The sequence below is a fragment of the Microcaecilia unicolor genome, chromosome 1 (genome assembly GCF_901765095.1).
Source record: "Microcaecilia unicolor chromosome 1, aMicUni1.1, whole genome shotgun sequence".
NCBI classification, from domain to species: domain Eukaryota; kingdom Metazoa; phylum Chordata; class Amphibia; order Gymnophiona; family Siphonopidae; genus Microcaecilia; species Microcaecilia unicolor.
Window position 1 is genome coordinate 216,951,409 of NC_044031.1, and position 20,155 is coordinate 216,971,563.

The 20,155-nt window shown below is 45.7% G+C and overlaps 1 protein-coding gene and 1 pseudogene across 1 annotated transcript in view; both read right to left on the minus strand.

Annotated features, from left to right (window-relative positions):
- The window catches only part of LZTFL1 (leucine zipper transcription factor like 1), a 66,826-nt gene that overhangs the window by 9,228 nt on the left and 37,443 nt on the right, over positions 1 to 20,155 (minus strand). The window contains exons 8-9 of the mRNA XM_030204336.1: positions 10,297 to 10,473; positions 2,430 to 2,533 (exon numbers count right to left, since the gene is read on the minus strand). Of these exons, the coding sequence (XP_030060196.1) occupies positions 2,430 to 2,533; positions 10,297 to 10,473 (281 nt within the window). The remainder of the gene's footprint in view (positions 1 to 2,429; positions 2,534 to 10,296; positions 10,474 to 20,155) is intronic.
- On the minus strand, positions 7,922 to 8,020 carry LOC115460806 (annotated as a pseudogene).

Below are 20,155 nucleotides of genomic sequence, written 5' to 3' on the forward strand. Positions count from 1 at the left end.
CCTCTCCCCCTCTCCTCAAGTCACTTCACTGGCTTCCGATCAGGTACCGCATACAGTTCAAGCTTCTCCTACTAACCTACAAATGCACTCAATCTGCAGCCCCTCACTACTTCTCTACCCTCATTCTCCCCTTACGCTCCTACCCGTAACCTCCGCTCACAGGACAAATCCCTCCTCTCAGTACCCTTCTCCACCACCGCCAACTCCAGACTCCGCCCTTTCTGCCTCGCCTCACCCTATGCTTGGAATAAACTCCCTGAGCCCATACGCCAAGCCCCTCCCTACCCATCTTCAAATCCTTGCTCAAAGCCTACCTCTTCAATGTCGCTTTCGGCACCTAACCATTGTACCTCTATCCGGGAAATCTAGACTGCCTCAATCTTGATTGACTGCACTTTTTGTCCTTTAGATTGTAAGCTCCTTTGAGCAGGGACTGTACTTCTTTGTTAATTGTACAGCGCTGCGCAACCCTGGTAGCGCTTTAGAAATGTTAAATAGTAGTAGTAGTAGTGGTCAACAAGAAGAAGAGGAGCAGCAGCTCTGGTGTTGAACCCTACATGGACCACTAAGAAGCAACCCAATCATCTGGCCTGAAATCAGAGCTGCTACCTCACACACTCAGCAGTTGGCCCTTTCTCTGGGGCCCTATTCTCCTCTGCCTTCCCTTCTGGTGGCTTCTAAATTTGGGGGCTGAATCCTAGATCCAAGGAAAATTTGTCAAGGCCTGGCTGATACGTTATTTTATACTTACCTTTATAAGGTTAATATTTGATAACGTACATATTTTGTGAGTTAGGCTCTGGTTGTACTATCAAGGAGCAGTAGATACTCTCTTGCCCAGGTAGATCAAGAGGACAGCATCCCCCGAGGAGAATAGTGTAATATGAAGAGCGAGTCTCAACAACTTCCCTTCTGTACTGTTGGGTTTGGCAAGAATACCTGCACTGCTCAGGTACATATCTATGATATGAGATTTAAATAACAAGGGCAAAAATAAGAACCATAATATGCAGACTTTTAGAAACATTGCTTGTGAAAGGGATCTTAGCACCTTTTTTTTTTAAGATGTTGAATTTTCAAAACAAAGAAAGCACCAATCTCTCTGCTCCACTTATTTTTGATAGGATTACCTTGTAGTACTTTTCCATTCACTTAAAGGTTAAGTTGATCTTCAAATATGTTAGAATTGATTTTAAAACATATTCAGGTGAACTTCATGGTGTGTGTTTATCTCTGTCTGTGTGATTATGGAGGAGAGGAGAGGAGCATGGAGATTGGGGGCCAGATGCACAAAGCTTAAAGTGCTATTAACGTTTGCTTTAGACTGATTCTACCCAGTTTAAAGCAAATGAGTATGTAGCTAGTAATGCACAAAAGAGTTTTCCGTGGCTAACGTGTGCCATTAGCAGCCACCAAGAACCCTATGCAAATGTATTTACAATGAGCTCAATAGTATTCTAATGAGCTCATTAGTATTCTAACGTGTATTCGAGGGGATGCACAGCTCCAGACCAGCAGTAAATTAATGAGCAAAATTTACGGCTGTTCTGGAGCTGTCAGAGAGGAAAGAACAACAAGCAGAAAGCTGCAAAGGCTGCCTGCTTGTGCTTCCTACTTGTTACCTCCCAGCGCCCGTCCCCCTCCAATTTTTAAAAAAATTTCCCTGGTGGACCAATGGACCCCGACACCCCCCCAATCTTTTTTTTTTTTTTATTTACCTGGTAGTCCAGTGGACCTTGACCCCCGCGGCCCTCCCCAAATCTTTTTTTTTTTAATTTTCCCTGGTGGTTCAGTGAATCAGATCCCTTCCCCAACGCCTGCACACACCCCAAACCCGGTCCCAACCCCACTCCACCCTGTACCTTTACAAGGTGGAGGCAGCCCCGCTCAGTGCATCCCAGAATACACTAGGCAGGGCCTAGGTGCTGCCACTGTGTTCTGGGTGGGCCCAAGGCAGGAGGGAGGAGCTGTTGATTCTGTCCACCTTCCTCCACCTTGTAAAGGTGCACGGAGAGGTGTGGGTGGGATCGGGAAGGGAGTATGTGCACCGTGGGGGAAGGAGTCCGGTTCACTGAAACACCAGAGAACATTTAAAAAAAAAAAAAAAAAAAAAAAAAAAGATTCGTAGGGGGGTCACGGTCCACTGGACTACTAGGGGAAAAAAAAAACCTGTGGTGTCAAGGAGGTCCGGTGCATGAGAGCTGTCAAATGGATTTGACAGCAGTGTCAAATCTGTTTGACAGCTTGGGCTCACAAACAGTGAGCAATACACAAAGGGAGATCTGTGCAGCTCATATGCATGCTATCCCCATTGTGCATTGCTCGCTGTTAATGAGTCGCTAAATTTCGCCGAGGCAGCTGAATTTTACAGCTGCCTTTGTGCATCGGGCCCTAGATGAGATGTTGTTCAGTGAAATGAAGCAACTTACTTGGACAGTTTTTTCCGTAACTCCTTTATCTGGTCATTCTTTTTGGTCAGCATGTCTTTCATATTACGGTATGCAGTTGTCTGCTGAAACTTCTTTTCTAATTCCTGTATATAACAAACACCAATACATTACAATGCTATGTTTATTTCAGACAGAATCTATAGTTGCCATTTGACTTTGGCAATCCATTGTCTGCAAAGTCATGTTAAGTCAAGTGCTTCCTTTTCAACTGGGTTCTGGAAGCAAAGAAAGATCTAGTGCAGTGGTTCCCAAACCTGGTCCTGGAAGCACCCCAGAAAGTCAGGTTTTCAGGATATCCACAATGAATATTCATGAAAGAGATTGCATGCAGTGGAGGCAGTGCATGCAAATCTGTCTCATGAATATTCATTGTGGATATCCTGAAAAGCTGACTGGCTGGGGCGCCTCCGGGACCAGGTTTGGGAACCACTGGTCTAGTGGTTGATATGCTAAGCTGCAATAACAATGACTATTATTGTGAATTAATATATACAGGAGAATGGTCCATGTTAATAGAATGCAAATGATTGATTTGTATGCATTAAAATTCTCGGTGACATATACTTATGCCTCTCACAAAAATGTGTGTTTACATTTGCCATAATACATGCTATTTTGCCGTGTGAACATAGGTAATGAGCTGATTTACACAAAATAGGCAGCTCATTAGCTAGTTTTATATACATTTTGTGATGATGATTACAGCATCTAAGTAATGCTCGTTAGAATACAAGCAAAATGCACAAATGCTCAAAACTGGAATAATGTACACTGTCATTTTAGCTTGAGAACATACTGGGACAGACCAAAGGTTCATCAAGCCCAGTATCCTGTTTCCAACAGTGGCCAATCCACGTCACAAGTACCTGGCAAGATCCCAAAACAGCAAAACAGATTTTATGCTGCTTATCCTAGAATATGAAGTGGATTTTCCCAAGTCCATTTTAATAATGGCTTATGGACTTTTCTTTTAGGAAATTATTCAAACCTTTTTTAAATCCTGCTAAACTGCTTTTACCACATTCTCTGGCAACGAATTCCAGAGTTTAATTACACATTGAGGGAAGAAATATTTTCTCCGATTCATTTTAAATTTACTACTCAGCAGCTTCATGTGCCCCCTAGTCCTAGTATTTTTTGGAAAGATTAAACAAGCGATTCACATCTACCTGTTCCACTCCACTCAGTATTTTATAAATCTCTATCATATCTCCCCTCAGTCGTCTCTTTCCTTATAGGGAAGTCATCCCATCCCCTTTATCATTTTCGTTGCCCTTCTATGTACCTTTTCTAATTCCACTACATCTTTTTTGAGATGTGGTGACCAGAACTGCACACAGTATTCGAGGTGTGTTCGCACCATGGAGCGATACAAAGGCATTATAACATTCTCAGTTTTGTTAGGCATTCCTTTCCTAATAATTCCTAACATTCTATTTGCGTTCTTGGCCGCTGCTGCATATTGAGCAGAGTGTTTCAACGTATCATCAATAATGACCCTTAGATCCTTTTCCTGAGTGGTGACTCCTAACGTGGAACCTTGCATCACATAACTATGGTTTGTGTTCCTCTTTTCCACAGGCATCACTTTGCATTTGTTCACATTAAAATTCATCTGCCATTTGGATGCCCAATCTCCCAGTCTCATAAGCTCCTCTTGCAATTTTTCACAATCCTCTTGCGATTTAACAACTTTGAATAACTTTATTTCATCAGCAAATTTAATTATCTCACTAGTTATTCCCATCTCTAGCAGTCCCAGCACAGATCCCTGGGGAACACCACTATCTATCCTTCTCCATTGAGAATACTGACAATTTAACACTAATCTTTGTTTTCTACCTTTTAACCAGTTTTTAATCCACAATAGGACATTGTCTTCTATCCCATGACTTTCTAATTTCATCAGGAATCTTTCATGAGGTACTTTGTCAAAAGACTTTTGAAAATCCAGATACATAATATCGATCGGCTCAACTTCCAATACAGGGGAATAGGGATTTCCCCCCCGGGTTAGAGAAAGGGATAATGGCTAGATGGTCGGAAATGGGCATCACTTTATTTGAACACTTAATGAATGAAGAGGGAAACCTGCATAGCTTTCAGAGCCTGCAGCAGAGACAGGTGTTGGCCCAGAAGGACTATTATACATACAGACAATTGCATCATTATTGGCATAGTTTAGATCAGGCAGCCCTGGGCACAAAATTGGGTCAGAAGATACGTGAATTCCTGGAGGGGGATGCACATGGACAGGTATCAATATCGAGCTTACATAAGGCCCTGGTCCCGCTAGGTCCTCCCAGAACATATGAGAAGCTTAAAGACACATGGAGCAAGGACTTGGGATATGAGTTGAAGGGAATAGATTTTGCAAAACTAATCAAAGGTATACCGGGGCAAGTGGGGGGAGCAGAATTACAAGAGAGTCAATTTAGGGTTATTCATCGAGGCTACATAACACAATCCCAGGCTGCAAGGGCGGGATGGAGCTCTGATCCCCAATGCCTTAAATGTCAAAGAGAGAGGAGCACATTTTTGCATGCATTTTGGAGGTGTGATAAAATTAAAACATTTTGGAAAGCGATACAGGAATACCTAGAACAAGTATTGAGGCAAAGGGTGCACCCCTCTTGGAGAGGAGTACTCTTGAACAAAAATAATGCATATGGGATATCGGATAAAAACTTGGAGGGATTTTTATGTAAAGCATATGCAGTGGGCAAAAAATGCATACTGAGACATTGGATGCAGGCAGACCCACCCTCTGTTTGGCTGTGGAGGAATAAGCTACATGAGCTAATGTTGTGGGAGGCAAGGGATGCATATGATAATTTGAGGAAAAGAAAGAAATTTCTTAATGTTTGGACTCATTATTTGCAAAATATATCCCACAGAGCCAGAAGTGCTATACTTAATAGATTAGGACCGATACAATGAAGTTATGAGCCCCTCGTGTAAGTGAATAAAGATTGGACAAGGTTGTACAAGAGTGTCAATAGGATGTATGAAGCTTTAATCCAGAGTGTAATGTTTCATTTTCTTTTGGGGGGGGGGGGAGGGGAAGGGGTAAATGTTAAAAAAGTGATGGGATAGACATGCTGTCAGATAAGTTGCTGTTATAGAAATATCGATAAGTTATACACTGTAAGCATTTACTATGTTTGAATTGACGTTTGACCATCAATAAAAACCGTTTATACATAATATCGATCGGCTCACCTTTATCCACATGCTTATTCACCCCTTCAAAGAAATGTAACAGATTGGTGAGGCAAGATTTCCCTTGACTAAATCCATGTTGGCTTTGTCTCAATCCATGCTTATGTACATGCTCTAATTTTTTTCTTTATGTTAATGCACTTGCAAACACACACTTATCTTGGTATACTGGCCTCCAAGTGCCTTGTCTTGGTCATACAATCAGTGACAAAGAGGAGCCTGGAACTCCTATCCAAAGACAAATTCTACATTATAGTGAAGTGCTTAAATAAACAGACGAGGGGGTCTTAACTGCAATCCTTGATGGCCACAGAAGACCGGGTTTCAAAGGAGGCAAAACACATGCCTGAACCTTGTTCTTGGAACCAAGTGTATACAAATACATCTTATTTAATATTCTGCCTTATTCAGTCTGCACAAGGCAGATAAGATAAACATTTAAATGCAATACAATTTTTCCAAAATAATAAAAAATACATAACAAAATACACATTTTATACAGTGTCTAAACAACTAATACAATAAAATACAGGTCCTGATATTCAAAGTGCTTTAAGGGGTAGGAGAGGCTCCTGCCCGCTTAAATCGCACTCAGCAGGCCAGCCGCGGATATTCAGTAGCACTTCTGGGCAGTGCCACTGAACATTGGCTGTAACCAGCTGTTTTGAAGGTGGGCAGGACAGTGGTGTTCCGAGGGTGGAGCTGTGGAGGAGCCAGCAGGTATGCAGGTGCCAGCAATATTCAGTGCCAGTGCCTGCATAGCTAAGTGACTAAATAGGACTGCATAAATAGTGGACTCTGCAAGGTTATAGCCCGCCGATTCTGCAAGGCTAAGCCCAGATGACTTGATGAATGCGAGCTGATTCTGTGAAGTCAAGCATAGTTGATCCTTTGAGCTTAAATTCAGCCATTATGAGAAGGAAATCTGAACTGAAAATGCAAATAAAAGCAGAGCTGACCGAAAGAGGAGAAAGACCGCTGAATGTGGTAGGACAGGGGTTCTCAACCCAATACTCAGGACACAGCTAGCAAGTCAGATTTTTGGAATATCCACAATGAAAATGCACAAGTTAAAGTTGCATGCACTACCTCCATTCTATGCAAATCTATCTCGTGCATATTTATTACTATAAATCTAATATAAATCACTTCTATAGTGCTACCAGTCGTACGCAGCGCTTTACAATTGAACATGAAGAAGACAGTGCCTGCTAAAAAGAGCTTACAATCTAAATCAGGACAAATAGACAGGACCACAAAGGATAAGGGAAGGACAGACAGAAGGACACATAAGGATAAGATAAAAGTTACAAGTCAGGAGTCGAAAGCAGCATCAAATAGGTAGGCCTTTATGATGGATATCATGGAATCCTGACTGCCTAGGTGTGACCTGAGGACTGGGTTGAGAACCCCTATGATAGGAGAATCTTAAGAGGGCTAGTGAGGATAATACAGCTAAGTCCAGAGGAACTCGCAAGAAAAAGGAAAGGTGAATCCACGATGAGAAGCAGAAGTGAACATGCACAGTTAGGTACAGCTGAAACTGTGCGGGTAAACAGCATAGATTCTGCACAGAAAAAATACTATATAATGCTACCTAGAGAATGACACAGGGATGGGAACACACGGTTAACTGCGGGGATGGCGTGGCAACAGGGACAAACTTTGTTCCCGTGGCATTCTTTAAAAGCTTAAGACTAGCCTTAAACAGATTGTTCAAACTAGATAGAACAGCGTCTATAAAATGCTAGTATCAATATGTAAAAACAACACACCTTAGACAACTGGCAATTGAATTTAATAATAAACTGCAGAAGCTGCTTTAAATAAAGTACTGTTAAATGACATCATTTATGTCTTGTCTGCCTTTGATGTGGCAACAAGAGTCTTGTCTGCTGATCAGACTCCTACCATCTGCAACCTTCCATCACATGCCAATTGCTCAAGTATCTTACTGTTACAGCAACAGATTCATCCACTGTTGCTGGCATCAAGGAGCATTTCCAACACTTAATTGACACTTATTTTCCTGTTCATCCACTATACAGTGCTGTTTTTTTCTACACCCATGTCTGAAAGACAATCCAGTAATCTTCCCAGATAATGTAAAAATACATCCAACAGAATCTTTGAGAAGGTTGTACCAAAACCAGATCGAAATGGAAGGTTCGAGTCCATCAACATCAACAACTCGGGATCTTCCACAATCCACATTCCCAGAAAGCATCACATATGTGGAAGAGTCCCCCTCCAAGAGAATGAAAATGGATGAGTGACTTTTATAGAATAATGCTTCCTTGAAAGCTATTGTTACAAACTATAGAAATGATCCCTGAAAGTATGGTCTTGAAAGCTATTGTTAATGGATTGGACAGTTATTTATGTTTGAGTGATGCAGATGATTTTTTATTTATTTATTTTTATTACAATTGTACCCCGCACTTTTTCCCACTCATGGCAGGCTCAATGCGGCAGGCAATGGAGGGTTAAGTGACTTGCCCAGAGTCACAAGGAGCTGCCTGTGTTGGGAATCGAACTCAGTTCCTCAGTTCCCCAGGACCAAAGTCCACCACCCTAACCACTAGGCCACTCCTCCACTGATGTTTCGATTTTTTGGAAAAACAAGCAAAAGTGCTGGCCAAAACTGTCAAAACTTCAACAGGGGATCCTGTGAATTTCTGCTACCAGCATGTCTTCTGTGAGGGCTATGAAAGACAGGAGAGCTAGACTGAATCCTGAGATTGTCGACAACTTATTTTTCATCCACAGATTTACAAAATCATAACAGTGCTTCACAGGCATATTTCTCACCCACTAGGGCATGCAGAGTGGGTTGTAGTTTGTCCTCCTGGAAGTTTTAACAGGGTGGATTAGGATTCCTTGGGGTAGTAGAAGTCAGATATTGTTAGGGTTGGAAGGGTAGAGAGTGGCGGGAGGGGGTGTTTATTTCAGTTGCTTGTTATTATTGTATTCTACTTGTGATTTATAAACAACAGTTGTACAAAATATTGTTCCTTTTCATACATTAACAAAAAAGATTTAAATATAAAATCATATGTGTTTGAGGCTGTGCAGATGAGGACAGAGCCCGCAGGGGACAAACTTTGCCCCCGTGTCATTCTCTAGCTATACCCCATCTTACTGCCCACACCCACAGAGAGCGCTGCACTCTCTTCACGATGGCTAACTTTGTATTCCACTAGTTCATTTGGCTCATCTTGTGTCTACATGCCAGCGTGCTTTCTTTTCTGCTGCTCCTATGTTTTGGAATGATCCACTGCTGACGTGCGCCAAGCCTTCCTTTGTAAGATTCAAAGTAGCCTTAAAATATTTTCATTTCAGCAGAGTTTTGTTACTTAGATCATTCAGATATGGATGAGCGGGGTCTATTTCTATTTTCCTGTCAGTGCGTGAGCCAATCCCCGATCATTATCTAATACTACTAAGGGAGTGGCTCATGCACTGACAGGAAAGTAGAAAGACCGACCCCCCCCCCCCCCCTTTAAGGAGGCTGTCAGGTCCAGAGCACTCCTGGTCCAGGCACCCTTGGACCTTGACCAGAGCCCCCCCCCCCAAGCTACAGCACCCTCCTCCAGCCCCCTGTGAACTACTACTACTTACCTGGTCTTGGGGAAGTGTCTTGGGTATCCTCTTCTTGTGCCATTATTTTTCAAGACTGTGGAACCGGAAGCAGGAACAGACATCCTCTAGTCTCGCAACAGAAACGTTGGCTTGAGAGATGGGGCGGAAGGAGGGGGCCTACTTGGGATTTTGGGGCCCACTGAGGCCACCAGAGATCTTTTTATGACCAGAGTGATCTAAGGTGAAATCTTTAATACAACCCATGGAGAAAGTAAAAAATCATACCAAAATCTAGTGCATTTTTCAACACTGGAAACTATTAGTCATTCTGCTGACTGTGCTACTCTTTACTGCAGTGGTTTTACTGTGGATTCTTCAGTGGTAAAACCTTACTACATACATCAGGTAGAAATGTTAACATAGGAACATCTTGACTGCCATGCTGAAGAACAGCATATTTTAGTATACTGACCCCTAAAAGTCAGAGGTAGCTATCAGCTCTACAAACAGGCTGTAACAATAATATGAAGTAAAGGTAGGGAGAGCTACAGCCTGCATTCTATGAAACCCTTGACCTATTCATCATTTTTATGGCCCCATGCAAGTTATCTGTGTTCTGAGAATGGTGACGGTAGCCCTTGCAGTCAAAAAAAAAGAAGAAGAAGAAGAATCTCATCAAAATAAAATAAGTTGGAGATGAAAAGGCAAAATATAGGATTGGATGGCAGCAGGAAAAGACTATAAAGAAACTGGAACAACCCAGATGGCAAGTTTAAGGGCAAAAGATTCAGGTAGGCCCAATCCATGAGCTTGAACTGGACTGAGAGTTCTTCTAGGAATCAGGGTATCACAGGTTCTTTTGAAGGTTAGTCAGTCAGCAAATCTAAACAAAACCAGATAATGGTAGGATGTGGAAAAGCAAAGTCAGACATCATCAAAGAAAAGCTGTAAGGAAGCACCTGGACACATGCAGCTCATTTTATAATAAGACTTATTATTATTTCTATTCTTAGTTAAAATTACTAATGAAACCAAAGTTCACCTTCTCAGCCAGGCTCAACTGTTCTTGAACCCTGAGCAAGTCGTGCTTGGTTGATACCAGGTTTTCTTCTAGACACTTCTGGTTTACAGTGCTGTCATGGAGAGACTTCTCAAACTCTGACTTCAGTGCCGATACTGTCTTCTCCAAATTGTTGATCTCCTGTGCTTTGAAATTTATCTTTAAGAAATAATAATAAAAATAAGATTAAGTGTAAGATTCCCTTTCTTGTTGCTGCCTGCTTACCTCCCTCCTCCTACCCACCACACACAAAAAAAACTCTCCATAAGCAAGGTTTGTCCCAGGGAACTGCAAGATCACTTGCATCAAGGGGAAAACTTTTCTCAGAGCATAGGTGGGAAATGCTGGTATATATTGAAACCTGTAGCTACTAAATAAACAGTCCTCTTTCTATCTCCATATTTAAAGCCAGGGTCCCATAGGTCAGGACATTTGTCCTCAGGATTTAGGGGTCCTTTTACTGAGCTGCAGCAAAAGGGGCCTGATGCGCGCTGAGGCCCCCTTTTACCGTAGCAGGTAAAAGGCTGTTTTTTTTTTAAAGAAATGGCCGTATGGCAAGTGACACATTTGCTGCACGCCCATTTAGGGGGGTAAGGGCCCATCTGAGGTTGTGGTAAGGGCTCCAGTGCTAACCCAGCGATAATCGGGCAGCATACAGCACTGCCCAACTACCGCTGGGTAAACACCAGTGAGCGCTGGAAACGGAGGGAGCTGGGGGTGGGAACTACCACCAGACTGCTGCGGTAGCCCAGCAGTACTTCCAGTTTAGCAAACAGTAAGCCTGCATTAGGGTTCCCGCTGCTTAGTAAAAAACTCCCTCAGTTTTCAGAAAAGTAAACGATTTGGCGTGGAAAGATGCAACCTGCAGTTCTGACAATGGCCGAAAACAAGTACAGTCAGCAGCCCACAGAACACTGGATTACATGTCTGGAGAAATGCTGCCCCCCTCCCCCATACTTGTTAATTTGTCCAATTGATATCACTGTTGAATAACATGGATCACTAGCTTGTTTCTCTTTGGAAGGTGGGAGGAATCTAGAAATTTTAAGGGCACAGTATTCTGGGCTCTCTCAGGGCCACAACCTTCTAGTTTCCACGTGCAGATGGTTTACTAGAGGTATATTTTCCATACGGTATACAAAAGGAAAACAATTTGCCACATAAACTAATGAGCTGCCTACTCGAGAAAGGTAACTTTTCAGGTCAGGTTTTACAGGGTAAATCAGGTGTGTGCAATTGTCTGTTTGTGAAAAATAAAGTAAAACAGCTCCTGAGTTAGACATTCAGCATAAAAAGGTATATATATCTCTATTAGCTATCTACATATTATAAATATTTTTTTAACACATAAGATTGGATTTTCAGCCAACAAAGCAAGTGTATTAGTTTCAGTGCCAGCGCTTTTTAATATGTATATTCAGTGCCGCTCTCCATCTAGGTAGTAGCGCTGAATATAGATAAGTCAGCATACCACCACTGTCCGTTTAGTTTAGGCTCAACATGCAGTGGGCTTAAACTGTGTAAAATTATCTGTTTAGTGGCTGAAGATCACTGTTAAATGGATAATTTTAAAGCCCACCCTGCCTTCACCTCAAACCTGATCCCATATTATATAGATACTATTGGGCTGGCCCAATACTATCCATATCATTTTTGAAAATATATGGACAGGCCAATTATATATCCATTAGCAGCTGGTGAATGTATAACTGGCTTTGAATAATGGCCCTATATTTCCTTACAATGGGAGTGACCATATGAAAAAAAAAATCGACTGTAGCTTGAATCAAGTACATTCTAACTGCATTAAAAAAGTAGGATATGATTCACAACGTATATTCTCAGACTCTATCAGGCATTTCCACTCTAGTAGAAGAAGGTGATAAAGGGACAGAGCTAGTGGGGCAGGAGTTTAGATGGAACAAGATTTTTAGATGGGAAAGGGAAGAACAAACCCCAACAACTTTACATACTCCTTATGAGCAGAAGAGTAGAAGTACTGAGAACAACACTACACGTGGAGGGGCATTTTCAAAAACCGTTCAAGTCACAATTGAGAGACCTAGCTCATTACATTAAAAAAAAAATTCATCAGAGTCATTGTCAAACAGGAAATACATCTGGGTTTCCCCTTTGAAAATCGCTCTACGATGGATGTCTAAAAAGAAGAGCTGTTTTCCAAAGTGTTGGGTATGCCATAATACCCGATACTGTCATAATGCCTGGAATTCCCTTTCAGTTTCAGTTTTTAGGGGTGGGGGGGCCAGCATCTACTGGGGGATTAAGAAGGGATCAAGCCTTAATCCATCCAGAGGTCAACTGGTCATTCAAAGCATTTTTTTTCAACTCGGACTTGATTGAAGCAGGTCTAGATAAAAATGTGCTTCTTTTTAGACTTGGATATGTCTTCCTCTTCCATTATTGCTGAAAGATGTCCTAATTTTGGGCCCACCCTAATCCTGTCCAAAACACACGCCCCTTGTTATTTGGACGAACTCAGTGAAAAAGGTAAAATTATGTATCATACCTGATAATTTTCTTTCCATTAATCATAGCTGATCAATCCATAGACTGGTGGGTTGTGTCCATCTACCAGCAGGTGGAGATAGAGAGCAAACTTTTGCCTCCCTATATGTGGTCATGTGCTGCCGGAAACTCCTCAGTATGTCGATATCAAAGCTCCATCCGCAGGACTCAGCACTTAGAGAATTACACCCACAAAGGGACACTCTGCCCAGCTCACCACCGCCGAAACGGGGGAGGGGAATTAACCCAGCTCATCCCCACACAAGTGGGGGAGGGGAATCCGTCCAGCTCATCCCCGCGGAGCGGGGGAGGGACACCACACCCGCCGATGCGGGGGGATCTGGCTTATCCTGCAACCGCAACCGCGGGAGGAGCTGACTGACCCTAACACCGCCGAAGCGGGAGGGGTACAAAGCTGCCCTACAGCCGCACGAAGCGGGAGGGAGTGCCGGCAGAATTTAAATCTCAATCCAGCCCCGTAAAACGGAGGGGAGAGGAATGCAGCAGCTCACTGTAACACAAACTCGTCTCAACTCTTGAAGAATCCAAGTGAAAGAAGAACTTGAACACGAAGTCCTCCTGAAGTAACTGAAGGCTAAACTTGAACCTAAAATTCAACCAGAATATAAACAGTACAGATATCTGGGAGGGGCTATGGATTGATCAGCTATGATTAATGGAAAGAAAATTATCAGGTATGATACATAATTTTACCTTCCATATCATCAAGCTGATCAATCCATAGACTGGTGGGATGTACCGAAGCAGTACTCACCCAGGGCGGGACATAGAAATCCCTGACCGCAACACTGAAGCTCCAAACCGGGCCTCCGCCCGAGCAGCCACAGTCAAGCAGTAATGCATGACAAAGGTATGGGCCTTCCCCGCGGCCACCCAAGCCGTTGCAATGGCTTCCTTGCCCATCTTGCCACTGTAGGCTTAGAATCCTGCAGACCCTTACGAGTACCTGTAAACAGGACAAACAGATGATCCGATTTCCGGAAATCATTGGTCACTTCCAAGTATCTGATGATGACTCGTCTCACATCCAGAAATTGAGAGCAGAGTATTCCTCTGGGTAGACCTCCCTACGAAAGGAAGGGAGACAGAGCTGCTGAATCACATGGAAGCGAAAACAATCTTGGGCAGGAAGGAAGGCACTGTGCGAATAGTCACTCCTGCCTCAGTGAACTGCAGAAAAAGCTCTCGACATGAGAGTGCCTGGAGCTCGGAAACTCTTCTGGCTGAAGAGGTAGCCACCAAAAAGACTGCTTGCAACGTCAGGTCTTTCAGAGATGCCCTCGACAAGGGTTCAAAAGGCGGCTTCTGCAATGCTCTTAGCACCAGGTTGAGATTCCACGCAGACACCACTGAGTGCAGAGGAGGGTGCAGGTGATTAACTCCCTTGAGAAAGCGCACCACATCTGGCTGCTAAGCCATGGAAGCACCCTTCAGGCGGCCCCTGAAGCAAGCCAGAGCCGCTACCTGAACTTTCAGGGAACTGAGCGACAGGCCTTTGTCCAGACCTTCTTGCAGGAACGCCAACACTGAAGAAATTGGAGCAGTGAAGGGAGAAAGTGAGCCTGCTTCACACCACGCTGCAAAGATACGCCAAACCCTGGCGTAAGCAGTAGAAGTAGAGCGCTTCCTCGCTCTCAGCATAGTGGCGATGACCTTGTCTGAGAAGCCCTTCTTTCTCAGACGCTGCCGCTCAATAGCCAGGCCGTAAGACCAAAGGGGGAGGGATCCTCCATCACCACGGGACCCTGATGTAACAGGCCCTGCTCCACTGGCAGCCGCAGAGGATCGCCGACTGAGAGCCTGATCAAGTCCGCATACCAGGGACGTCTGGGCCAATCCGGACCCACCAGGATTACCCTGCCGGGATGCTTTGCCACCCAGTCTAGCACCCTGCCCAACAAGGGCCAGGGCGGGAACACATAGAGAAGCTCTTGTGTCGGCCACCGTTGGAGAAGAGCATCTACTCCCAGGGATCGAGGGTCCCGTCCTCTGCTGAAAAAGCGCGGCACTTGGCAATCGGCCGATGACGCCATCAGATCTAGGCTCGGCTGGCCCCAGCGCTTCGTGATGCCCAAGAACGCCTGAGCAGATAGCTGCCACTCTCCGGGCTCCAAGGTATGGCGACTGAGAAAGTCTGCCTTGACATTCATGACTCCGGCAATGTGGGCCGCTGACAGCTGTTCCAGGTTCGCTTCCACCCACTGGCATAGATTCATGGCCTCCTTGGCTAGAGGGGCGCTCTTGGTACCTCCCTGGCGGTTGACATAGGCCACAGCCGTGGCATTGTCCGACAGGACCCGTACAGGCTTCAACACCAGTACCGGGATGAACTCCAACAACACCAACCGAATGGCTCTGAGTTCCAGGAGGTTGACAGACCACTTGCCTCTGCAGGAGAGCAGAGCCCCTGCGCTGTCCTTCCCAAGCAGTGGGCTCCCCAGCCCGTCAAAGAGGCGTCTGTCGTGACGACAATCCACTCCGGGGTCACCAGAGGCATTCCTGCAGACAACTTGTCTGTCTGCATCCACCAGCTCAGTGCCTTGCGCACTGCTGGGTCCAAGGGAAGGCGCACAGCATAATCCTCCGACATCGGAGTCCAGCGCAGCAGCAGAGATTGTTGTAGTGGTCTCATATGAGCCCTGCCCAGGGCACTACTTCCATCGTGGCCGGCATAGAGCCCAACAGCTGCACGTAGTCCCAAGCCCGAATAGGAGAGGCTACTAGGAACTAGTCCACCTGAGCCTGAAACTTGACAATCCGATTGTCTGGCAGGAACACTCTGCCCACTTGGGTGTCGAATCGAACTCCCAGATACTCCAGGGACTGAGTCGGGCGCAGCTGGCTCTTCTCCCAGTTGATGATCCAACCCAGGGAGCTCAAAAGAGCAACCACCCGGTTCACAGCTTTGCCGCACTCTGCATAAGAGGGGGCTTGGATCAACCAGTCGTACAGATAAGGATGGACTTGAACTCCTTCCTTCCTCAGGAAGGCCACGAAGACCACCATTACTTTGGAGAAGGTCCGCGGAGCAGTAGCCAACCCGAACGGGAGGGCTCTGAACTGGAAGTGTCGGCCCATTACTGCAAAACGCAGAAAGCGTTGATGAGGAGGCCAGATGGTAATATGCAAGTACGCTTCCTTGATGTCCAAGGATGCCAGGAACTCTCCTGCCTTCACTGCCGCTATAACAGAGCGGAGGGTCTCCATGCGAAAGTGCCGAACTTTCAAGGCCCAATTGACCCCTTTGAGGTCGAGGATAGGCCGTACAGAACCTCCTTTCTTTGGAATCACAAAGAAAAAGGAGTAACATCCCTTGCCAAGCTGAGTTTCTGGCACCGGAACGACCGCCCCCAGGCGGATCAGATTGTTCAAGGTCTGCTGCATTACCACAGCTTTGACCGGAGACTTGCAGGGAGAGAGTACAACCCCGTCTTTTAAGGGTCGGCAGAACTCTAGCTTGTAGCCGTCTCTGATGACTTCCAGCGCCCAAGTGTCTGAAGTTATTGTGGTCCACTCGCCCAGAAACGAGGACAGCCGTCCTCCAATCTGCACTGGGGCGTGGACCCAGGCCCCGTCATTGGGTACGAGACCCTGGGGGAGGACCGGAGGGAGCACCTCCGGGACGGCGGTCTCTGCGAAAGGAATGCTGCTTGGGGGAGAAGTTCCTCTTGAAGGAAGAGGGGGCAGAGGAGCCCGACCTGCCCGGGCGGTACCGACGGGTTTCCTAAAACCGTCCTCTGGAGGTACCAGGGCAAGTACTAGCCCGAGCCCTGACCTCTGGTAACTTCTTGCCCTTAGACGTGCCGAGATCGGTCACGATTTTGTCCAGCTCGACCCCAAAGAGCAGCTTGCCTTTAAAAGGCAATCTAGCCAGGCGGGATTTAGAGGCGTGGTCAGCAGACCAATGTTTCAGCCAAAGCCACCGCCGCGCAGAGATTGTCTGAGCCATGCCTTTCGCTGAGGCCCTCAAGACATCATACAGCAAGTCTGCCAAATAGGCTAAGCCCGATTCCAGGGCCGGCCAATCAGCCCTCAAGGAAAGATCCGAGGGGAAAGCCCGCTGCACCATAGTCAGGCACGCCCTGGCCACATAGGAGCCGCAAATTGAGGCCTGCAAACTTAAAGCAGCTGCCTCAAAGGACGACCTTAAGGCCGCCTCCAATCTTCTGTCTTGGGCGTCCTTTAGGGCCGTGCCACCTTCCACCGGCAACGCCGTTTTCTTAGTCACCGCAGTGATTAAAGAATCCACGGTAGGCCACAGATAGGCCTCACGTTCACTTTCAGTCAAAAGATAGAGGCGGGACATAGCCCTAGCCACTTTAAGGCTCGCTTCCGGGAAATCCCATTGAGCCGCAATTAAGGTGTGCATGGCATCATGCACGTGGAAGGTTCTAGGCGGGCGCTTCGTCCCCAGCATAATGGCAGAGCCAACAGGGGCTGAGGGAGAGACGTCCTCCGGAGAGGAAATCTTCAAAGTGTCCATGGCCTGTACCAACAGGTTGGACAAATCCTCTGAGCTAAAAAGCCGCGCTGCAGAGGGGTCATCCGCTCCAACCGAGCGGGGATCCGTCTCCTCCAAGGAATCCGCAAAGGACCGTTGGGAGACCTCAGATACGCTGCCCTCATCTACATCGGAGGAGACAAAGTCCTCCAAGGCCTGTGAATTAACCCGAGGGCGTTTACCTCTGGGAACCTCAACCTCTTTACCAGACGAGGGAGCAGGGGCAGCGTTTTGCATAAGGAAGGCCTGATGCAGCAGCAAAACAAACTCGGGGGAGAAACCCCCCAGACTGTGTACTTCCGCAGCCTGGGCAACAGCCCTAGACGCACCCTCAACCGGCGCTCGCAAGAGCGGGGGAGAGACATGCTGCGCATCCAAAATGGCGTCCAGCGCGACACTCCGTGAAGGAGCCGCGCGGGAAGAATGGCGCTTAACTTTAGCCGCTTTTGTGCCGTCGCCCAAATTAAGGGCGTTTATGGCATTAATGTCTCCCAGCTCAAGGGCGGCCCAAGAAGAAGCCATCCGAGCCGCGTGGCCGGCCAAGATGGCGGAGGCGAGGAGCGGGGGATGGGCGTTTATGGCGGGAAAAATCGCCACGCCGGAGGAAGGACCGGGACATTCATCGGCCACGAAACTGTCACCCAACAAGGGCGAATCAGGCTTTAAGACCCCCGCATCCCCTCTAGAAGCGCCCAAGCGATCCGGGGAGCGACTCTTTACGCCCTCGCCCTCCGACGCCATATGCCACGTGGAGATAAATCGGGGAACCCCCTGCCCGCTATAAAAAGGTAAAAATTACCTGCTGTCCGCTCCGAGCTGTAACGACCTGGTGTCCCAGTGAGTAGCTGCAATAAACGTTTAAATAAACGTCGAAATAAACGCCTTTAAGGACGTTCAAAATTTTTTTTTTTTTTTAAACGGAGCCAGCGGGAGGGGGGAGAAAAGGAGGGACCTGGCACCACCAGGTTTGCACTTGCTCAAAAGAGCCCTCAACCCCAGGCACTCAACAAAACCTAAAAATTAGGCTTGGAGGCCTAGCCAGAGCTGCTGCTGTGTGTGACCACCACCTGCTGAGATAGAGAACATACTGAGGAGTTTCCGGCAGCACATGACCACATATAGGGAGGCAAAAGTTTGCTCTCTATCTCCACCTGCTGGTAGATGGACACAACCCACCAGTCTATGGATTGATCAGCTTGATGATATGGAATGTCCAAATTCCGCCTTTTTGAAAATTGTTTCAGCAGATGTATGTGTTTTTGGCCATTTTGAGAGGTCTATCTGTTTGGAAAATGACCTCCACTGCGTGACAAGGGAAACCTAGCACAGACAGCAAATTAATAGAAAAAAGCAAAAACATAAGAGAAACAGCGTAGGTACCAGAAGGAGGAAGGAATCATTATGGCCTTCCTAGGGTCATGTCATGCACACTGTCTCTTTATTATTCCATCATCACTCACTCACTCCAGCCTTATAGCCATGTATGAAATGAAATAAACTACATACCAGCAACCATTCGGAAACAAACAAAAAAAAAAAAAAAAGAAAATTAGAGTTAGATGTCATGCAAAACACAATATCACATGCCATAAAAATACAATACAGTACAACATATGTTGAAGATCTTCAATGGCAAAACTTATTTCAGAAATGAGAGAAGGCATTGGGGAAGGGGGTTGTGTTTGGAGAGCTTATCAAGAATGTTTCACTATCAAGCCAACTGTAAAATGAGTCTGGAAGAAATTGTGTTCATATTCTTTAATGCTATTAGTTCCTAACTGCTGACAGTTCAGAGAAAAATACTAAAAACTGAGCCCACCAGTACTCACTCCAAGGGTACTTTTGCCTGCATGAACTGCATCAATAATCAAAGCAAAATCGTGCCAAAAAATTACATAGAGATTTGTGCTTGCTTTCTCTGTGCATAATTTTTTGTAGCACAAATCTATGCATTCAGCGGGCAAGTTATCAACATGGGCTACCATTAATATGGGGTATTTTACCACAAGTTGTGCTATTTTAGCACAGGGTCTCTGCATAAAATGGGACCTTGTGCTAAAATAATTTGACTTGCGGTAAGGTAGCCCTCGTTGATAACTTTCCGCCTTTAGTTTTTTTTTATAATCAAAACCATACAGATAACACCATTCTCTGCCCTCCCTTGAGGCCACCACTGAAGAATAGGGATAAAGAAAAGTTACTTACCTGTAGCAGGTGTTCTCCAAGGACAGCAGGCCAAGTAGTCTCATAGAGGGGTGACATCTTCCAGTGGAGTCTGGTGCGGAAGCTGACTAGCTACATAAGTAGAACTTTCCAGCAGCACTGCACCGTGCATGCATGAGTGCCTTCCTGCCTAAAGCACAAGCGCCATCTCCTCAGTCAGATTAAATAGTTAAAGGTTACAACTTCAAGAGGAGGTGGGAGGGTATGTGACAATACTTGGCCTGCTGTCCTCCAAGAACACCTGCTACAGGTAAGTGCTTTCTCCAAGAACAAGCAGGCCTTCGTATTTTCACAGCTGAGAATCCCTAGATACCTGGCTCACCAAAAATAACAACGCCGGGAGAACAAGGACTCAAAACGCTGAGGTCTGGAAATCAACCGGAAACTATTTACGTACTAGAAGTGGAGGTGCAGCCTGGAGTAGAACAGAACTGGGCCTAGGTGGGTGGAGTTGTATTCTAGATACTGAACAAATTCTTCAAGACTGCCTTTCCAAACTGGCTGTCACATCGAGAATCCTGCTCAAGGCAGTAATGAGATGTGAATGTGAGGACAGAAGAGCATGTTGCA